The 22,541-nt window shown below is 39.6% G+C and overlaps 1 protein-coding gene across 2 annotated transcripts in view; it reads left to right on the top strand.

Moving 5' to 3' along the window:
- Window positions 1-20,804, top strand: part of LOC149250952 (non-structural protein) — a 123,221-nt gene extending 102,417 nt beyond the window's left edge. The window contains exons 6-7 of one of the 2 annotated variants that reach the window (XM_089459293.1): window positions 19,917-20,053; window positions 20,360-20,804. In XM_089459293.1, coding sequence (XP_089315419.1) covers window positions 19,917-20,053; window positions 20,360-20,414 — 192 coding nt within the window. In that variant the 3' untranslated portion in view covers window positions 20,415-20,804. The remainder of the gene's footprint in view (window positions 1-19,916; window positions 20,054-20,359) is intronic. The other variant, XM_089459294.1, reaches the window with a different exon arrangement.
- The last annotated feature ends 1,737 nt before the right edge of the window (window positions 20,805-22,541 follow it).

Genomic DNA, 22,541 nt, shown 5'->3' with positions numbered 1-22,541 from the left:
ATTGTCTTCAGGGAATTATAAGAGGACTATCCTCTTGATAATCTTGGTGGACAAGCAACTGAAGAATTAAAGAAACTGGCTTAGCAGTTGTGGAGGGCTACATTGACTTTTGATTTCTCTTGTCGATTTGAAGATTTCTCTAAGAAGAAGGTTGCTTTGTTTTTCCTCACAAGGGGTTTTCCCAGGATAAATTGTTGTCTCTTTTCGTTTGTATTGTGATCTCACTTTTGTGGTAATTGCTTGATGAAGAAAGATTAAAATAAGAACATAATATTTACAAGTAATTATCATGATAAGGAATTTTATCATCTTTCTTGAAATTCCAAAAAGAACGCACTAGTATTGTAAAATAATCTGATGCTCTAGCCCAATCTACCCTTTTTGTTAGGTTCTTGTTATGATCCTCGAATTTTTTCCAAACTTATGCATACTCCTTCCCCAACGAGTAAAGTAATTCCTACTGCAACATTTTTCAAATAAACCCTCTAGGATTGGTAGTAAAGCCAACTTTGATACCACCGCAATATCCCTTAGTGGAAAATTTCCCTTAGGGTTGGAAGTGTTGAAGAATCTAGAGCACGAAGTTAATGAGATTCTTCTTTTACATGATAACTAATAATGTTTAACTTGTTAGCATATTATTTAACATTAGTGTGTCTTCTTTAGATCAATAAATAGCTATCATAACAAAAAGACAAGAACACAAAATGTTGGCATTCTGCCAGGGCCAAAACCTCTCCCTCTTGGAGAGGAAAAGCCGCACAAAATTCTTCTTATAGATATTCCAATTGAGGAACATCAAGGCCATGACTTTTGGCTAACTATGCCACTCCAAGGCCAAGCCACCAATCCTCTTCTACATATTGCTGAGATCATCGTCATCACTGCATCACTGAGACATCCATTACTACTGCAACATCACTGAGATATTCATGAGAGCAAGACTGCTGCACCATATCTCTATCATTACTTAGTTCTTTGCTGCTTATCGAGATCATCATTATGTAGATGAGGTTTCTATGATGAGATTACATCCTCGAGACAAATCCATCATTGAGATCATAACTATGCTTAAAGTTATCACTGTAGAGAGTAGCACCGAGACCTTTATCTTTAGACTTATGCCGAGAATGTAACCACCGCAATAACCCTTATCTGAGATCATTGTCATGCCATCCGAAGTATGATCCTTATGCGAAGAGACATAGTCCTGTATCCGTCCGAGTTTCAATACTTTGAGCTTGACCGAGATTTAAGAGTGGAATGCGAAAGTATCACTGTGCCTTATCATCGAGATTCTACTCCTAACTATCCCATTTGAGAGTGTACTTCTTCAAGACATGCAAAGTTGCAGACCCTGTTCTTATCCGAGTTATTTCAGAGAGAATGCGAGATTCTGTTCTGTGTTTTTTCGGTGACTTCAACTGCCTATATATAGGTGTTTGACCATGTATTCAAGCTGACATGGACCTATGAACCGATGTGTCTCATCTTGTGAGCCGACATGACTCCCTTTTAATTCGTTTGCTGGCCGACATGACTGTGATTTTCATTATTTTGCTTGCTTGTCTTCCAGATGATTGTGCTAGTTTTGGAGGGTTGTTCTTAGACATATGATTGGCCCATATATATTACATAAATGCTCAATAAGAGCTCTTTGACTCTTTGACTTTCCTAGACCTAAGGAATGAGCAACAAACTCATTCTTATAATTTACAAAAATAGTATTTCCTTTTCTTGACAAGTACAAAGATCAAAATTACTTTGACAAATATCGAACCTAGTTACACTTTTCTTCAACACTCCCTCTTAACTAGGGAGGTATTTACAATGGTACTCGGTCATTCTCAATCTGAAGAATTTCTCATAAGAAGAATCGGATTGGTAACCCCATCTGTATAGCAGCATATCAACCAACATTGTCATAGTGCAAGGCCTTGACTAACAACTCTATCCCTCCACGAGACCATGAGCTACAATGCTGGCGAGACCAATGATTTATAGACACTTTCATCATTGTCTCTCAAGGTACATACCCACCCTTGTGTTCATTGAGTATGACCTTCTAGGACTATTCTTATCTTGGGTTCCTAGCCTCAAAGAATATCGGTCCCACTTGCCTACTCTTACCTTGGATGCCCTATACATCCTCAAAGATCATCAGATGCCAGATGATTACCCAACCCTCCATTCTTTCTTCCCAGTTGAAGACAAGAATGTTGTGTCTATCATGTGTCTTCATTTCCATCCATGGCCTTCAGCTAGACTTACGACTGTTAGTCTTGGTCTAGTGCATGACACATGAAATAGAAAAACACAACTGTCATCGATCACTTTCCTTTTTAGTTCGTCATGTCATTCCTTTCTTCATGGAAACTGGTCTTCTTCATATCTGGAACCTTCGTCATATGACTACTTTCTCATCATGCTTCTTCCATTCGTCACATGAATGCTAGTTGTACTCGTAAGTAGCCCTGCATGAACTTATCTAGATATTATTCAAGAAATAAAGTATATCATTAAATCAAATCATACCTTACTAGGTGGCTCTTCATCACGACATCTTTCTGTAGGTATCAACATCCTGCACACATATTGACGTATCTCCCAAAGATATCCATAGTCAAGGGTCTTCATCTTTTTCAGACTTTCATCAGAGTCTTCATATCTTTCCAGGAGATTTCCTATTTAAATCTTCTTGGTTTTTTGGATGTTGATTGTCTTTATCATGGTTGCATATCTCACGATCTCTTACTTCCTCACACATTCCATCAACAACTTTTAATCAAAGTTTCTTCATTGTAGTTAATCACCTCATACTTCATCTGAGGACATATTATGTTGATTTCATCTAGTGTGACTTATGTTTTTTTGCATCCTTTCAGAGGAGAAGATCTTTTTCCTTCGATCATGTTTCTCAAGATAGAGGTATTGATTTGCAACCATATGACATGTCATTATAAAACTTAAATGCAAGTATACATACCTCATTTTATGTTTTAGGTTGTCCAGGCTTTTTTCAACAACTTCCTTGATTGAAATATCTTCAACCCCTTGAATTGCTCTTATGTCATCATATCATTATTCATGACTTCACAGGTTGGAGTTTCTATTGAAATACTTGCTTCATCCCTGGATCAATGAATCTTCTAGCGAAGATTCCATCAGAGAATCTTGAGGATCTCAAAGATCCCTATCCAACAGAGGTTTCCCTTTTGTTGTATGATGAGCCTTCTTTAAATGTTTGACTTCCACGAAGTTGTTGCCTACAACTTGCCTTCTTTCATAGAAACCCTAAGATGTTGACTGAGGTATCTTACTTATCCTTGAAAATTTAGTCACTCTCGTGATGATGTCACGAGATCTAGTTTCTTTCATGATGTTACACCACATCCTTAAATATATTGTAGTCACATTCTATGTAGGATCTAGGAGCCTAAAAAGAGACTTATAGAAAGAGACTAACTTAAATATTTCTACTCCCTCTTATTCAGCTCCTTCCATCCTATCCAGTGACATGAATTTTCTTATAATGTTCATGATTCCTCTACTAGCTTCCCTAATGCCTACCTTCATGAACTCAAAGGAGACCTTATTCCATGAATTCATTCATCTATGAGGACCATAACTATTGTCCTTATTTCATACAAGGACCTTGTTATGAGGATTATGACTATCCTCTAGCATTTCCATTCCCTTGCAAACGAAAGTCATTAAATCAAAAATTGATTAAAAATGGGAGATAGTTACTTGGCATGTGAAGAGGAGATCTTCACCTTGATGCTTCCTTTGCTTGAGCTGCCCATCATGAACTGCTAGTATCCTTTTACCAAGACTTCTTTGGAGACCTTCTAGCACCACAACATTTTTGATCTTGTCATCACTGAAACTGCTTTATGATCTTGAGATCATCTTGATTCCTAATTCATATTCTTGGTAATTTTGACTCCTACATTTGAACACATTGTTGACATGCTCGTGATAGAAGTATGTAGAGAGGCACTGTGATGTGAGCCCGAACTTGCCACCGAATAACATAGACAGAGATAGTAACTAGATTGTGTATAGAGAGACTGTCTTATTACTGAGACTGTCTTCTTCAACAATATTTTGTTTGACTGATATCATGGTAGTAAGGAACCTGAGACTTACTCTTGTAATTTAGCATCAAAACTGAGATTATAATTTATGCCGAGACCATGAGTGCTTCAGTGATCCTCTTCATCTATGCGAGACTGTATACTCTGCCCCCACCCGAGCTTCATTATATTACTGAAGTCTTCATGAGGTCTGTACCTAGATCCATTGAGATCATGATTGTTTCATCATACCATCATCATCATATTTATGCTTAAGATCAGGATTGCATAGTGTGTTACTATGAGACTTTCTCCATTCGAATTGTACCGATACTGTGTATGCTGATGTGGGATCCCTGAGATCCTTGTCATCACTGTTATGCAGAGATTGCGTTTTCCTTTCTATACCGAGACTTCCATAATACTGTTTAGTATGATAAAACAGAGTGTTTCCTTCTTGTACCGAGACCCTTATCATGATGCTTATGCCAAGACTGTAGCCAGTTCAGTGACATCCATCTGAAACTATAGTGACCATCCGAAGCCTGAACCTTTATGTTGAAGGGATTGTACCACTGTTCCTTGTCCGAGATTTTTGAGATATGTATGAGGGTGTCACTGTGATTACCACAGATTTGAGAGGTATGCTATCCGAATTATGTTCTTCATACGAAGTTGCAGAGAAGTCCTCCTTCACCTTAACTGAGATTGATATTGACTTGTCTTGCTGTTGCTTGTTGAAGACTGATCTTTTAAGTGTCCTTTTTATTCCCTTCCTTAGACTGCAACCATAGCTCTGATACCATGTTGAAGAATCTAGGGCATAATGTTAATGAGATTCTTCTTTTACATGATAATTATTAATGTATATCTTGTTAGCATATTCTTTAACATTAGTGTGTCTTCTTTAGATCATTAATAGCTATCATAACAAAGAGACAAGAACACAAGATGTTGGCATTCTGCCAGGGTCAAAACCTCTCCCTCTTGGAGAGGAAAACCCATACACAATTCTTCTTATAGAGATTCCAATTGAGGAACATCAAGACCATGACTTTTGGCTAACTGTGCCGCTCCAAGACCAAGCCACCAATCCTCTTCTTCATACTGCTGAGATCATCGTCGTCATTGCATCACTGAGACATCCATTACTGCTGCAACATCACCGAGATATTCATGAGAGCAAGAATGCTGCACCATATCTCTATCATTGCTTAGTTCCTTGCTTCTTATCGAGATCATCGTTATGCAGATGAGGTTTCTATGATGAGATTACATCCTCGGGACAAAGCCATCATTGAGATCATAACTATGCTTAAGTTTATGACTGTAGAGAGTAGCACCGAGACCTTTATATTTAGACTTATGTTGAGAATGTAACCATTGCAATAGCACTTATTTGAGATCACTGTCATGCCATCTGAAGTATGATCCTTATGCGAAGAGACATAGTCCTGTATCCATCAGAGTTTCAATGCCTTAAGCTTGACCGAGATTTCAGAGTGGAATGCGAAGGTATCACTGTTACGTATCACCGATATTCTGCTCCTAATGATCCCATCTGAGAGTGCACTTCTTCAATACATACAAAGTTGCAGACTTTGTTATCCAAGTTATTTAAGAGAGAATGTGAGATTCTGTTCAGTGTTTTTGCATTGACTTCAACTGCCTATATATAGGTGTTTGACCATGTATTCAAGCCAACATGGACCTATGAACCAATGTGTCTCATCTTGTGAGCCGACATGACTCCCTTTTAATTTGTTTGCTGGCTGACGTGACTGTGTTTTCATTATTTTGCTTGCTTGTCGTCAAGATGATTGCGCTGGTCTTGGAGGGTTGTTCTTAGACATACAGTTGACCCATATATATTACATAAATGCTCAAGAAGAGCTCTTTGACTCTTTGACTTTCCTAGACCTATGGAATGAGAAAGAAACTCATTCTTATAATTTACAAAAATAATATTTTCTTTTCTTGACAAGTACAAAGATCAAAGTTACTTTGAAAAATACCAAACCTAGTTACAATTATCTTCAACAGGAAGGAGCACATGACAAACAACTGTATTCTAGGTAGTATCACAATAATCTCTCAATTTTTGCAAACAAAGATAATATTGAATGCAATAAACAGTGTAACCAATTTTAATTCCACCGACAACTCATACACATGTAGCCAATCTAACAGTACATAATTGGTTGTAAACCCCCAGGCCTTTCAATAACACACTAAAGTTTTAGACTCCCAACAATTGCTAGAAAACCCTACTGTCCTAATACTATTGGTCTGACCTTACAACCAACCTCAATAATTAGCCAAACTTGCTGCCTCTTTGATGCCTATTTACTGCCACAATCAACTTGACTGAACTTTGTTTTGCCATAGATCATGCATTAGAGATGTTTGAGGCTGCAAACCAACCTTAGGGACCCCTCGTTGTCACAGACTCGCCTTAGGAATGATTATGCTATCCCAAAGATGATTAATTGGCAAAGACTGCTCAGGTAGGGCTCACGGTTAGTTAAAAAGGCCTCAGGAATATTCCACCTCCACAAATTTGACCTTAATGGAGTGTCATTGCCACAAGGAATCCTCCAAGAGTAACCCACAACCACAGTAAACCCTCGCTGTCATAATAGGTACCTTAAGGGTGATCCACTATCATAATTGAGCCTTGCAACCATAGTAAACCCTCACTATCATAGTGGGTATCTTCAAGGATGATCTGTTGTCATAATTGAGCCTTCAACCCCCTTCACTGCCTCGATTTAGCCCAGGAACTTTGTTGTCAAAGATTTTACCTCAGAATTGTTAGTTTATGTAGCATCAGATGTGTTCTAGCAATGAAATTTGGTGGAGAGGCTAGATTACATGAGATCTCCAAAACTGAGAAATTGTTTTTGGAAATTCCACCTAAAAATGACTTAATTAGATTATTAACCTATTTTTTAATGTTTCCTAAGTCTAAACTTAGGAAAACTAGTTAATTAATCATAATTAATTAAGTCAAGGTGCGAATTATCTAGAAACTCACGCGGGTCAATCTAGAAGTGATCTGAGCCGTCGATTAAGATTTAATCTTGCCCGTTGGAGTCCCAACAGGAATATATAAGAAGGGATCGATGTGGTGATGGAGAATATACTTAGCAATTCGATTTCCTTGGCAGATCGATTTCCAGAAAGCAACAACAGTTATCGGAGAGCCAGAGATCGAAGTAGAGACAGTGATCTAGAGGAAGTTTTCCAAATCCGAAGAGGCAACAACAAGGAGGCCGGGTTATTCCCAGTGAGGTAGCACAGAGGACTGCACAATTGCTTTAGAAGAGAAACTTGATTTAGCTAGAGGAAAAATCATTTTTAGTTCCAGAGGCCGGGCAAAGGTTCCAGAGTGTTGGAGAAGCAATTTCCTTAGTAGAGACAGGAAAAATGACTTCATCAGAGGCAGTTCAGGTGCTAGACGTCATAGGGCATGTGCAAGCATTGCGCAGAGGGTCTAGGAGGACGAGTTTTATGAAGGAAAGTTGTCGGGGTTGCTTGTGCAAGAAGGGTAATTCCCTTAAATAATTTGGCTAAATTTTCTTGCTGTTTGGATTGCTAGTTGGTCATCCATAGATTGTACTTAGGATTCACTGCTGCATAATAATAAAACCCTCATCTGCTGCACCGGTTTTCCCAAGTTGGCTTTTTTCGGGGACAATTGTCCAAAAATAATTGTCATATTTTTATGTGTGTGCTAGTATCTTCTCAGTTTCCAACACTATTTTCTTCCGCAGTTTGTCTGTGAAGATTGCAGTGTGTTTATTTCGATGTTGCCATAGCAATAAACTGAATAATCAATTTATCAGTTAGAAGAAATAATACTAGTTGCTGCAATAAGATTTCAATTTCGAAATTTTCACAAGAATTCAATGCATTGTCACACGAAACCACATACCTGATGAGCCATTGCCTCAAGCAGGGCCACAAAAGTCCTTGCTGCCTCATATTTTCTCTTAGAATGCTACACTGCTCTAGTCCTAGGCTAAAAAAAGCCCTTGCTGCTTTAGTCCTAGTCTTAGAACCCTTCGCTGTCTCAAGGTGGATGAATGCTGCCTCATTAATTATTATAAATAGAGTAGGGAGAAGGGATTGGCTAGGGTGGGATATTTCACACCGAAACCAATCAGACTTAAGATGGATGAATGATGCCTCATTAATTATTATAAATAGAGTAGAGAGAAGAGATTGGCTAGCATGGGATATTTCACACCAAAACCAATTAGAGAAAAGGGGTCCTAAAACCCTCCAAGAGCCTCATCTAAAAATCAGAAAGATCGACAACCATGATGATTACAATGATTCTCCTCTCTCCTTTTATAGATTCCATTTGGGGTCTTCCCCCCTAATTTTAATTTGAGGGTCTAACAAGTTTCCCTCCATTTTCCCCCAAATTTGGCTTTTATCACAAGTTCTTCTCCAATTACCTCAAATTATCCAATGTTACCCCAATAACATCAAATAATGGGTTCCCCCTTTACAAATGACTATAGCCTACGTGGTTGGATAGGTTACTTTGTCCTCCCTTGGGCAATTTAATTAGAAGAGGACATTGCAAATGTATGAAAAGAGGTAGAATCTTGAGAATAAGGTGTCATAGGCTATGGTAGAGTGTTGGGGGGGGTGCAGAGGGCTAGCTTTGCTAATCATATGAAGCAATAGTGTTGTTGTCAACATGAAGTTCACTAAATCATATGCTTGGGAGAGTAGCCTAGATTGATGGGTCCTTGTGAAGTAATCTTTTGAGACTACAAATTGCTCCTTGTTGATGTTGGAGCATGTCTTCAAAGTCAATGAGGCCTCTAGAAGGCCTTAACAAATTTACTAAAGGGAGTGGGTTCCCTTAATTTAATTTATGAAGATATAATTAATTTTAGAATGAAGGGGTTTGTTTTCCAAATAAAAATGCAATAGCTATTTCGATAGGGATTGTTAGAGAAATGGTGGATTTTTTGCCCCATTGACATATAATTCACTATTTCAAGTAGTTTAGTGAAGGAGTTGGAGTTTTTAGGTTAGAATTATTTTTTTCTAAAAATGAATGATTTCGATCCATCTTTAATGGATCTCAACCAATCATGATATTGTATAACAAGTTCTATAATAACTTATAAGAGAGTTTAGAGAGTGGGCGAGGACGAGGGGTGCATGTGAAGATGTCCAAGTAGGACCAAGAGGGTGAAAACATGTTATAGTGTTCCCATTTGTGTTTATCTTTTTTAGTTTCGAATAAAATACTCGAGCTTTGTATTGTTTATGGACCAATCATATCGTGTTTATGTGTGATTTTTGAGTTCCCTATTTATCAGGTGAACAATTGTTTTTGCATCGTGATTGAAGCAAATTGGGTTTCCTTTATACACAAAGGAAATATTTTGTGTTGTGTGAACTAATCGAGGTTCCAAAGCTAGGGTTTCAAAAGAGGTCCATTCGCCGGTGGCAAAGTTTCTTTGTAAAAGTTTCCAATTTGGAGTTCTTTCATATATCGGGGGAAAACCTCGTAACAAACAAAGCTTATGATTTTCTGAATTCTGAAGTCCATTGTCGCCAGTTAACAAAGATTCCTAACGTAGAGATTGTCATCATTTGCCGTATGTTCTACCAGATTATGACCTTTCGGTGGCAAGGTTCCATCGCTATAAGGTTCTGCCTCGACCTCACTGTTTTGTAATGATTTTCCTTTGTATTTGTTTTTGACGATATTCGATATGCCAATGTTTGTGTCCACCGCTGTCAATTGACGAAAACTCTCAATAGAAGATTTGTTGATAGGTAACATTTCATTGATCAGATCGATATCATATATCAAAATATTGCTATATCAAAGTTTTTTAAATGCTAATAACCCGTGTTATCACTTAGAGAAAACCATGGTTGTGGGGAAAAACTCTAAGGTAACCTCTAACCAATCTCTTGAATTGAAAGCTAGCCCTTTCAATCTGAAGGGGGATCCCTTCTATAACTCAGTCAAAATGACTGGTTATGTACTTAACACAATGACTAGGTCTGCTGTAACGAGGCTTCAAAATTGTGGGAGGGTTTGATAGATATCCATTGGGCATGAATTCAAATATTTAGCTGAACAAGGAAAGAAACTAAAACACTCATAGAGGCAAGATAACTGAGATACGTTGAGATTTAAAACTGTTGAGATGGAATGCAGAATAATAAGGCAATGGTATACTTATAAGAGCACCACAAGGATGAATTCTACAAAGCATAAGTTAGAAATTTGTGAAACACTGATCATATAAACAAAGCATAGTAAATATGATTTCTGTTTATTTACTCTTATCAGTCATGGAAGAACATACATATGACAACATAGAAGGAAAACAAAAATAGGGAAACACATATCCAAAATCTCTCAACACAAGAATCTTTGCTGTAGAATTAGTCTTCCTTTATTAAACTTTCAGAAATATACACAGAGCACAATAAATTTCTGATAAAAAACCAACCCTCTTTCATTCTATAAAGCTTGTCTTTATAGGAAATATTACAAATTAAAAACATCTTCTATGTATCTACTTAATTACAATCTTCTAAAAATACAAAGCGTATATGTCAAATACATGCACATAATACATATTTCCAAGCCTATCTGTATCTAAACCATAACGACATGCTACAAACTTGGCTAGAAAACCGCGTCAAAAATGGTGATTGATCTTTTGCCTAATTTGCAAGAACTCGTGCCTCGTCCTCCTAAAGATATCATCTGTTACGCAGCTCTTCCCTTCGGGCTTCCTGATCTGACAACGCTAACAATCTTACTGATATCCTTTCAAAATCGGAACATGATTAGAATCGCTGATGGGTTGGCTGTCAGCACTTTTATAGATGGATTTCAACACTTTTATAGACATCGATTGCCAAAATTGCGCTGACAACGGAACGATCAGTGCTCATTCACCTTTACCAATCAAATCGCTAATAGACAGGTTATCAACATGCGAACAAAATTTCACCTTGGCAGTGGGTGGTCAAAATTGTGCAGTCAAAAAATCCATTAGCTAAGTGTGCTAGCTGCCTCCAACAAGATGTCAACATTTGTTCTTGTCCGTCTCTTAATCCTTTGTGCCTCTGTAGTAACCCCTTTCTTTGAGTCTTTAGATTTCTTAGATCTCTTTGAGCTTATAGATTCCTCTTGGTTTATGATCAAGTCCTTTTGAGGGGTTTTATCTACATGTATGACCTCTGCTAATTCGGGTTTCTGTTTCAGTCTGATGTTCAGTCTCAACTTATTCCAAGGCCTGGTGTGTGGTCTTTTTCCACCTTTAAACATCTCTGCTAAGGTGGATTCCTTATCAGCTGGTGTTTTCTTTGTTTCAGGGTCAATCATTTTTCCCTTGGCTTTTTGTGTTTGCTTGCTAACTTCTTTTTCTGCAGGTAGGGGGATAGTGGGAGTAGGGGCATCCTTTTTTTTCTTTAGCCTATCACTCGTCCTAGTATAAACCTTGGGTAATTCGGGAACTAATGGAGGAATTGGTTCCAACTTTTGTTGACTTCTTGTTTGTACAGATGAGGTCCCCTGTTCAGGGTTTTGTGGCTGCTTGACTTTCTTTTTGCTACCTTTCTTCCTATCCCTTTTTGGTTTTACAGTTTGAAGTTCAAACCCTCCCCCCCAAAAAAATGTTCTTAAGTCCTTCCAACCCTTCTCAATTGGATTTCAATTAACAGTTTAACCAAACCATTGTGATATATGAAATGGTAGAAGCATTTGGTCTTGCTCTAACCCTAGTTGACATATGTTTCAAGCTTTCCAATAGAAAATAGGGAGTATTGATTCTCAATTGACCTGCTCTATTAGCTAGGAACTGGAAATGGTAAAAATTTACCTGATTGTAGCGTCCTTCACAGGTGAAGTATGACTGAGTAATCCGCAAGAGGCAATGCCACTCGTCCTTTAACTAGGACCTCTCAACTCTTGAATGCCAACTCATCTCCTTAAATTCATCATTCAGAAAAAATGGCACATCAATGCCAACCAAAACATGACTCTTGAATGCTCTTTCCTCGTCTTCAGGTAAACTTGTAACTTCAACAATTAACTCCTCAATGACTGGAAATGAAATACCCCCAACAATCACTTGCTGGCCATCGAAACCTTTTGTAAACGCTCTAGCAACTCCATCATGATAGCTTGCATAACGAGAAAAATATTGTTGCCAACCTGCTTCCCGAAAATGTTGTTGAATGTCTAGATAGACTTCGAGCAAGTCAGGTGCTTTTGGCTTGCCTTTGTTCAATTTTCCACTCCTTCCCATTTTTCTCACCATCAAGCAAAAGCATAATAAGCGAGATTGCGATTTGATCTTGGGTTTTCAAGGAAAACTTAACAACCTGTCCTCTTTTAGCATAAGAAATACAAAAACTCAATCATTCGTTATACGAATCTTACCATATGAGGTAAATTATGTCAAGGCGTGTTAGCCGGTACATAATATAACGAACTGATAGGTGATTTAAAAAAATCTTGACATGCAATCATGATCTTTTAACCCAACATTACCTCTTGGCGGCGAAATTCAAAAACGAATCACGTGACCTCACCATCCGACTCATCAACGCTCGCTTGATAAATGATTATTCATTTGTTGTCGTGTGCTCTACCAACGCATTATTTGGACATAAGACAAAAACATTTGAATTTTCCCTTTGGCGCTGATACTCACATTGCTAGAGTTTTAACTGACCCTCTATTTTACACATATATGCTACCTGAATGTCAACGCATTTTTTAATTTTCAAAACATACAATGACGCTAACACTCCCATTTTTAGTGCTTTAACCCTGTTTATTACAAATTGGCGCTGACACTCCCGTTGTCAGCGCTTTAACCCTGTTTATTACAAATTGGTGCTGACACTCCTTTTGTCAGTGCTTTAACCCTATTTATTACAAATTGGCGCAGACACTCCCATTGTTAGCGCTTTAAAATTTATTGACTAAAATTGTGATAACACCTCGACATATGTTGATTGCCGATATCTCGAGGGCATTGATCGTCCGGTGCTATCAAGTGACGTAAAGCTGTTTGGTGGTGTTAGTTAATGTTGAAGTTTCTAAGTCTAACAGTTAGAAACCCTCCATGTTCTTTGTGATTTATTCCTTCCTACTTGTTCTGATTAATTAACAAGTTATTTACCATGTAAATACTGAAAATAAACACAAGTACATGCTCAATGCATTACAGATCATCAACTGAAGGAAACAGAAACAAGCACACAAATGACACCATTATTTTTGGACTAATGTCCCTGGAAAAACCCAATGTGGGAAAACCGGTGCAGTTATCTGAGGGTTTGATTTATTAAGCAGTTTCAGAATACAATCTGGGTGTCAAATCCAGCTCACCCAACAGAGAAAAATCTCGGCAGTTGCGGCTTCTGCCCTCTGCGTCAGCTTTCCCAGCTGTTCCGACAGTTCATGATAGTTCCGGCTATTCCCGGAAGTTTCGGCTTCTGCCCTTTGCCCTCTGTGTCAGCTTTCCTGACTATTCCTGCAGTTCTCGGCAGTTCCGGCTTCTACCCTTTGAGTCATCTTTCCCGATTGTTGCGGTAGTTATCGGCAGTTCCGGCTGTTCCCGACAGTTCCGACTTCTGCCCTCTGCATCAACTTTCCCGACTGTTCTGGCAGTTCCTGCTGTTCTCGGTAGTTCCAACTTCTTCCCTCTGCGTCAGCTTTCCCGGCTGTTCCGACAGTTTCTGGCAGTTCCAGCTGTTCCTTGCAGTTCCGGCTTCTGCCCTCTGCGTTAGCTTTCTCGGCTTCTGTGCTGATCCTCCCGGCACTATCTCTGCCTCTTTGCTTCTGTATTCACTGCCCCTCAGCTGCAACTCTTGATCACTCTCTCAAGTTTCTCAGCAAACCCAGCCCCAGAAAGTCGAAATCTTGATCTCTTGGTGTGTTCTCCAAGTGACCCTCAAGCCTCCTCTTATACTTTTCTCGTTGACAAATCAACGACCGAGATTAATTCCCTAATCAACGGCTAAGATTAGATCTGGCTTGATCCATGTCTTTTAGACCATTCTAACATAGTTTTATATTAATTCACATTAATATTTTATTTTCCCTAAGTTTAGACTTAGGGACTCCATTGAAAATATTAATTATTTTAATATCTCCCAACTATTTAGAATCTGCCCAAACCCTTTCTGGGTATTGGAGATCTCATGTGCCTTAGCCTCTCCACCAATTTTTGTGGCTAGAGCACATCCGATGCTACCCCAAATCAACACTCCCTCTTAGCGAGGACTGTGCTCTAGTAATACTCCTCACTGAGCATCACTCTGATCATTCGGCATCCGTCTCTTTGCTGATGCTAGGCCTGCTGCCCAACATCCTCTGCACTTCTGCATCATGTACTGCTACCCATGGCCCTGCCACAGCCACTGTTGCATCCATACTGTAACTCCCTCTGCGTCTGTGCTGCTGCCCATGGTCCTGCCAATGCCACTGCTGCATTTGCACTGCAACCCCTCTCAACATGCTACATCGTGCTGCCCATACCACTATCACTGCTAAATGCTGCACTACAACTCAGTTACTGAGAAGTCAGTAATTGATCTCCCAACTCTGACATCTTCGTCAGGTTAGAAACACTCCTGATGCTGAAGCTCCCTCTGTCACTGACAAGTGCTCCCTCTCTGACCTCTGCGCTGCTGCAACAACTCTGTGCATCTCGCACCGTTGCACACCTCTCTGTGCCATCCTACACTGGTGCAACACTCCCGTGCCTCTCGCACTGTTGCATCCTACTAGCCTTGCGTTGTCCTGGGAATCTTGCACTGTAGCTCCCTCTGTCGCTCCATCCGCATCCGTCTCTATTGACATCACCAGTACTGCTACTCCTCTTCGGGGCTCCCGTAGCAAGGTCTAATCCAAGAGGTTGGGTACCTCGAGGATCTTGCCCCTCATCGCCTGTAGTCCGCCTAACTACAACTCGATGTCTCCCCACTTCTTCTGAAGTGGCACATGAGCACTCATGGCACAATCATCGTCTATCTCCACTTCCTTCTCTGCCCTTGCTGGCGCTGCCTTGGTCTCAGAAGCCTCTCCCTTGCTCTTCTTCCTCGGACACTGGGTCGCATAATGACCCAACTCCCCACAGTGGAAGCATTTGACCTTGGAGAGGTCCTTCTTCTTCCACTTTTCTTGCTTACCCTCAGATGCTAGGGCAACATCCACCTCCTCCTCCTTCTTGATTCTGATCCCCTTGTTGTTGCTTCCCATATTGGTCACCCTCCTGATCTCTTCTTGGCGAAGAGCCGCCCACATTTCCTCCCAATTTGGAAGGGTCGCCTTGCCCAGTATGCTCTGGACAAACACCTCCCAATCTTCTGAGACTGCATTAAGGGTTGTTCTCACCATCAACTCTGGATCTGGTGTGGCCCCTATGGAAGTCAGCTGATCTCAGATCTCCTTCAATCAACCGAGGAAGGTGTTGATCTATTCTCCCTTCTGCATCTGGTATGATCGCAGCTGATTTTCTAGGAGCATCTTCCTCTGCACGAAAGTATGCTGATACAACTTGGTCAGGGCCTCCCACATCTCCCGTGCCATATTCTTCTCGGCAATATGTGGTATTATATGATCCTTGACCCCGTCAAGAATGATACTCTTGGCCCACGCCATTGCTTCCTCATACTTGTCATTGTTAGCTGGGTCAACTGGGACCACTATCGTCTTCAAGGTGAAGTGCTTGACACAATTTCTGTCAAGTACGGATAAGATTTTGGCCTTCTAGACTACGAAGTTTGAGGCTCCGTCCAGTCTGTCCTAGTCTCTTACTCCGTGTAGTGCCATTCAGCTGCTCTTCTACTTCCCTCCTGGAAGTTCTCAATGTGATTCCCTTTGAGCCTCGATTTCCCTCCTGGAAACCCTTCTGCCGATGTCGAGATGCCCCTTACTCTGATCGTCTGTGCAGCTGCACCACTGATCCAAATTTCTTGGCTAGAAACCCTCGGTAGCAACTCCCTCTTGTGTGGCCTTGCCCTATTAGGTACTGTTCTAATTACAGTACCCCACCAACTTCACTTTGTAACTAACCCACAACCTTCTAGACCCTAGCAACCTGAAGGTGAGAGCTCCTAGGTTCTGCGCAGTCCCAACACTAGCAAACTAGCTTCCTCAGCCAACTACGTCAGCCCCCCTAGCCTCTGTGTGAGCCTGTCTTTGCCTCCCACAACATCTGTGCCGCCTCTTCTTGGCTCGAACTTGATGATGCAGGCACTGCATCACCCCTCCCTTGCTGCTAGGAACAACTTCTATCACTTGGGACAGTTATTTTTTGCTGCTGCTGTTCTACTCTGCTGATGTCCTCAGTTCCCCTGTGATCTGCAACCACCTCTGATACCATGTTGAAGTTTCTAAGTCTAACAGTTAGAAACCCTCCATGTACTTTCTGATTTATTCCTTCCTACTTGTTTTGATTAATTAACAAGTTACTTACCATGTAAATACTGAAAACAAACACAAGTACATGCTTAACACATTGCAGATCATCAACTGAAGGAAACAGAAACAAGCACACAAATGACACCATTATTTTTGGACTAATGTCCCCAGAAAAACCCAATGTGGGAAAACCGGTGCAGCTATCTAAGGGTTTGATTATTAAGCAGTTTCAAAATACAATCTGGGTGCCAAATCTATCTCACCCAACAGAGAAAAATCTTGGCAGTTGCGGCTTCTGCCCTTTGTGTCAGCTTTCCCGGTAGTTCTTGACAGTTCCGGCTTCTTCCCTTTGCTTCAGCTTTCTCAGTTGTTCCAGCAGTTCTCAGCAGTTCCAGCTGTTCCCGACAGTTCTCGGTAGTTCCGGCTGTTCCCGATAGTTCTGGCTTCTGCCCTCTGCATCAGCTTTCCCGAATATTCTGGTAGTTCCGGTTGTTCCCGACAGTTCCAGCTTCCGCCCTCTGCGTCAGCGTTCCCGACTGTTCTGGTAGTTCCGTTTGTTCCCGGCAGTTCTGGCTGTTCTCGGCTTCTGCCCTCTGCGTTAGCTTTCTCTGCTGCTGCGCTGATCCTCCCGACACTATCTCTGCCTCTTTGCTTTTGTATTCACTGCCCCTCAGCTGCAACTCCTGATCACTCTCTCAACTTTCTCAGCAAACCCAGCCCCAGAAAGTCGAAATCTTGATCTCTTGGTGTGTTCTCCAAGTGACCCTCAAGCCTCTTATACTTTTCTTGTTGACAAATCAATGGCCGAGATTAAGTCCCTAATCAACGGCTAAGATTAGATCTGGCTTGATCCATGTCTTTTGGACCATTCTAACATAGTTTTATATTAATTCACATTAATAACTTATTTTCCCTAAGTTTAGACTTAGGGACTCCATTAAAAATATTAATTGTTTTAATATCTCCCAAACTGTTTAGAATCTACCCAAACCCTTTCTGGGTATTGGAGATTTCATGTGCCTTAGCCTCTCCACCAATTTCAATGGTTAGAGCACATCCGATGCTACCCCAAATCAACAGTTAACTAGGAGTTATACTAGGTCAATATAATGAGGGTTATGTGCCAAAAAATCTGATTCGCCTATATGCCAATATAGTAAGTGCTTGGGCACCACACTTGGTTCTGGGCACTTGTGTGGTGTAGTGTCTAGTGCTAAGGTCTTAAGATTCCGTGGTGTTTTCACGTGGTTGTAGTGTTAAGTGTAGAGTGGGTATAGTGCTTGTTCTAGTATGCTTATAGAACTTGGCGATATAACGTGGATTATAAGGTTGGGCTGGCGTTTAAGCACTTGAACAATGTTGGAGTTGGGAATTAGCTCTCGATCAATTGCTGATAAAAGGAAGGGGCTTTGACAACAACTAGGGGTTGGAAGAGCATGAAGAACATTGTTGGAAGTTGAGTGTGGATGCATCCAGCATCAAAGTGGTATATTGGTTGAATTAAATGGTGTATATATATATATATAGAGGTTAAGTGTTATTGATTACAAGTATGGTTAATTATAAGTAAATATTATATGTGTAAGTTATATGTTTAAAAATTTGTATATATATTTTTTATTTATGTAAATTTTATTTAAAAAAAATAAAAAAAAATGTTTATATTGTTTGTACTAGCCGTTTCTCTGCTGTATCCGAATCCTGACTTTTCAAAAACCGAAGGATCCGTATCCGTATCCGAATCCTGGTAACTTAGGGAAAAACTACTAAAAATAGATATTTGAAAGCTTGAATTGGAAAACCTACTAGAAATAGCACATGTGCTGTCCTCTTGGAATACTAATCTCTGAATAATCCCCAAAACTCACACGTTGCAACTCTGTAATAAGGTCTGGCTAGATGAATACTCTGCAACAAGGTACCCATATAGCCAAGGTACTCATGAACCATTGATGCTGAATGGTGAACTTTGTAATATTGAGCTTACCTTGAATAATATGCATGAAAATATACTAGAATTTAACACCCCGAACTATGTAGGCAAATTTGGTGTTAACAGGTCGTAGCAGGGTTAACCTTGTCAACTGAGCATCTATCAAGACCATAATCTCTGGGATCTGTTTCATAATACTACAACTGATCTTTAGTAAGGTCACGGATAGAAACTTTCCTGGTCTTAGGTTTTGTGCACTATAGGGGTGGTACTCATGCTATTTTTGCATGCCCTAGCAATTCTTAATCTATAAAAGAATCACAGGATGAGTGTCTGAGACATTTATTTCTGAGTCAAAGTCAGAGTTAAATAATAAGGTTTTCAGCTTATTGCATGGTAGTTTCTGTTTTACTGAGTTAATATACAGATGAGTAATTGAGGGTTCAGTGTAATGTGTTTGTATAATCTAGCAGTTTTGTTAGAAGTTTATCAGTTTTAGTTTTCCTAGCCCCTCAGGATTTGAATTTCTGAGTGCAGAATCTGCTTACCGTGATCTGAAATTTTAGTATTCTTCCCTTTGACTACTTGCACCCAAGAATTATGTTCATAGCCAACACCTTGCTACGAAGTTATCCATTTCTTCAAATATGAGGTTCTTCCATATTATAAATCTTTTCTGTTTGAACTTTGCACCTGTATTTGCAATACTATTATTCCATTCTGTCACTTGATGCCAAAGTATGAGGATTTCTAAGCCCAACGTTTACATTTTGTGACCTTTCTTGGTAACCTTTTATAAATGATGCAGGGGTTTAACTTAGTGGGCTTGCCATCCCTGGAAGATCGAAGAGGCCACTAGGCTGCTGATGGGATGAGGGCCTGAGGGTGCAAATGGGGGGAGGAGCAGGGCATCTGCAGAAGTGAGGAGAAGTGTAAGCATCTGGAGTTGGGAGAGGTGCAAGGGTCTGCAGATGGGAGGGGTGTCAGTGTTTGTAGAAGGGAAGGGCATGCACATTTGCTCATGGGAGGGGTGTGGGGTTGTGCAGCCCAGAGGGACATGGGGCTCTGCAGATGAGAGGGGTGTTGGGGTTTGTTGATAGGGGGGATAGGGAGTGCTGCGGATGGGAGGTCTGTGGGTGTCTGAAAAAGAGAGAGGGGGATCTATAATCTTTATAGTGCACACCAAATATTTTTCAAGATACTAGTTTCTCTCTCCAAATGTCTGTGCTCATGTGAATGTATCTGTCGTGTAGCTTAAATTTCTCCTCACATACATTTCAAATTAATTCCACAGCCATTATTTCAGGAAGACCACAAGAGTTTGCTAATCTTTGTAGTTGTACAAGATTTTAACACTTAGTTTGCATATTCCTTAATCACTCTAATATTTTTCCTCAATAGTTTCTTTGAGAGGTCTGTCTTCTTTTATCAGATTCTCATGGCAACTAGTGTACTTTTTACACAGGTGCAACCTTTCAGATTGACTATTACATCTTGCCATGAAAATGGAGAGAATGAGAGGTCAAATCAATTTTACAAGGAAGGCACATTAATGGATACTGGTCCTCAAAATGTTAATCCTCATCTGGATGATATGATTTGGTAATCAATTTAGGATATTCCAAAGATACTTTGCCTTTTTTCAAGCTTTGGATATAGTTTGCGTGTTATAGTTATTATAATTCCTTTGCATTATCCAAATGGAGACTGTTTACAGAAACATGCAAATCTATAATTAAAATATTTTTATTCTGATAGAGGGTGCCACATTTTCGAAATTCGTTGATGGACACCTCTTCTGCTTGTTTGATAAACATTGATGTTTTGATTTTGGTTCAGATAAAATATATTGTGCAAGTAAATGTTCATGCTAATTTAATAACAAGTCCTATTTGTTTCATTTGGCAGGTTCCAATGTAAACACACTGTCAAGGGGTTAGCAAACCAAAGTCAGCAATGTTGATCAAACGCACCAATTTTTGAGATTTCATTGTAAAATACTCTCAATTGAACACCTTCATCTATATCAAATGTTAAACCTTTAACTTTCAGTCTTCGCAGCCTTAATGTAATGTTAGTTACAAGTAGCCTATTGTTGACAAGATTTATTTCCCTCTGCTGAAAATGTTGCTGCATGTATTTGATACGACTGAAGTTGTATATAACTAATCTCTAATGCTAATGGCAGTGGTAAATCTGCAACTTGGTTTCAAAAGCCAAAAAATAACTACTGAAGACAGTCCACTATAAGATTTTCACACTTTGCACATGTGTAGTCTGGTATACTCCTTGTAATTGTTGTTGTACAATCCTATCTCATGAGTAAATCATTGAAGTGATTATATGTTGATTATTTTTCTACTGAATAGGATGAAATTATGAAAACATTGAGAGTCTGAAACATATTATCCAACAAAAGAGGCAGTGGACATGTATTATTCATATTCATCACTGTTAGGGTTCAAATTGTCCACATAATGGAACAGCTTCAGTACCTGGAGAGATCCAAGGTCGGCATGAATATTATTAACTGCCCATTTAGGAAGCATAATGTGCCCAGCAGTGCTGCATTAAATGCCGCATATCTTGGGTTATATACCATTCGACCTGTGAGATACCCTCACAGCAGGGTGCTTATTGAATGTTGATTTGGTGTATGGTTTTGTCAAGAGTAGGATTGGTTATCTCGTGTGCTGGTACAAATTTACTAGCAGACAGAGGAAACACTTCAGAAGCCAAAGGGGTTGACTTAACATACATAACTGTCAAGTAGTGTCAGGAATTAGAGAGGACACTAAGACATCACCTTGATGACTTGTGCCATAAAGCAAGCATTTGCATTAGCAAATCCTTCTAACATATATACCTTGCATGCTAATCTAGGTTGTCATTGATGTCAATCTGGCACAAGCCGAGATGGAAAATATTGTTGAGATGTCTGGTTCCAAATGATGATGTCATAACTCTTGTTTCATAAGAATGTCATCAATTAATATGTCAAGACACTAATGAAGAAGTCTTAAGAAGTGCCAAGTGCCAAGTATTTAGAAGCCCTTTGAAACAACAAACTCTGAGATACGCAGAATATATATAAATAAATACTTTAAAAATGATGAATTGATAGATGATGTCTGATTACAATGGGGCTCCTGGCTTAAATACCGCCATGGACACCCTTTGGGAAAGGGCATGATCTTATGATCGTGCCCTTTCGCCTAACTAAACCTAAATTAATTAATAAACCTAAAATAAACTAATTTTTTACATAACATTGCCTTCCTCTCGAAAGAATGCTTTGTCCTCAAAGCATAAGTAACGACAGATGTTGTTGAAGAATGATTCATTCTCCCAGAAGCGTCTTCTTCGGGTAAGTCCTTCCACTTGATCAGATATTCTAAGATGATCAAGGTCGCACATTTTAAAAGGTCTTGGATTAATCTCTCAAGTTTCGTTTTTTGGTGATGTGGATATCGGTATGGCTTGATGTTAACAGGGTCTGGTCTTGCCTTGACTTCTATTGTATGCTCAATTTCCCTATTAGGCGGCATCTTCATAGGTAGGTCTTGAAATACTTTTTCATGCTTCCGAATCAGATCTTGTATCTCTGGTGATTCTTCTCTGGTCATATTTGCAGATAACATTTCTAATTGATGACATTGTACTGCATAAGTAGGTGCTCTTTTTCGACTCAGCTTCATCATCTGAGATGATGATACATCATGATTTTCTGGTGCTTGGAATCCATGTAGTTTGTACTTCTGACCTCCCCATTTGAATTTTATAAATTGTACTTGATGGTTGGCGGCATAAGTACCTAAAGTTCGTAACCATTGGATACCTAAGACTACATCTACTCCTCCTAATGGTACCGTGAAAAACGGAGACTCTAAACTGAAGTCTTGAATCTGCAATTTAACCTTATGGCATTTTCCCACCTTTTCAATTTTTTTACCGTTAGCTATCATCACTTTCATGTTTGGTAAGGGAAATGAAAATATATTGAGTCTCTTTGCCACAATTGTATCTAAAAAATTGTGTGTGCTTCCAGAGTCGACGAGAACCACTATGTTGTTCTTCTTTATGTGTCCTT

This window comes from Pinus tabuliformis, chromosome 7 (assembly GCF_031772625.1).
Source record: "Pinus tabuliformis cultivar Carrire ecotype Pingquan chromosome 7, CPIR1, whole genome shotgun sequence".
Classification (NCBI taxonomy): Eukaryota; Viridiplantae; Streptophyta; class Pinopsida; order Pinales; family Pinaceae; genus Pinus; species Pinus tabuliformis.
This window is presented reverse-complemented; position numbering and strand designations above follow the sequence as displayed.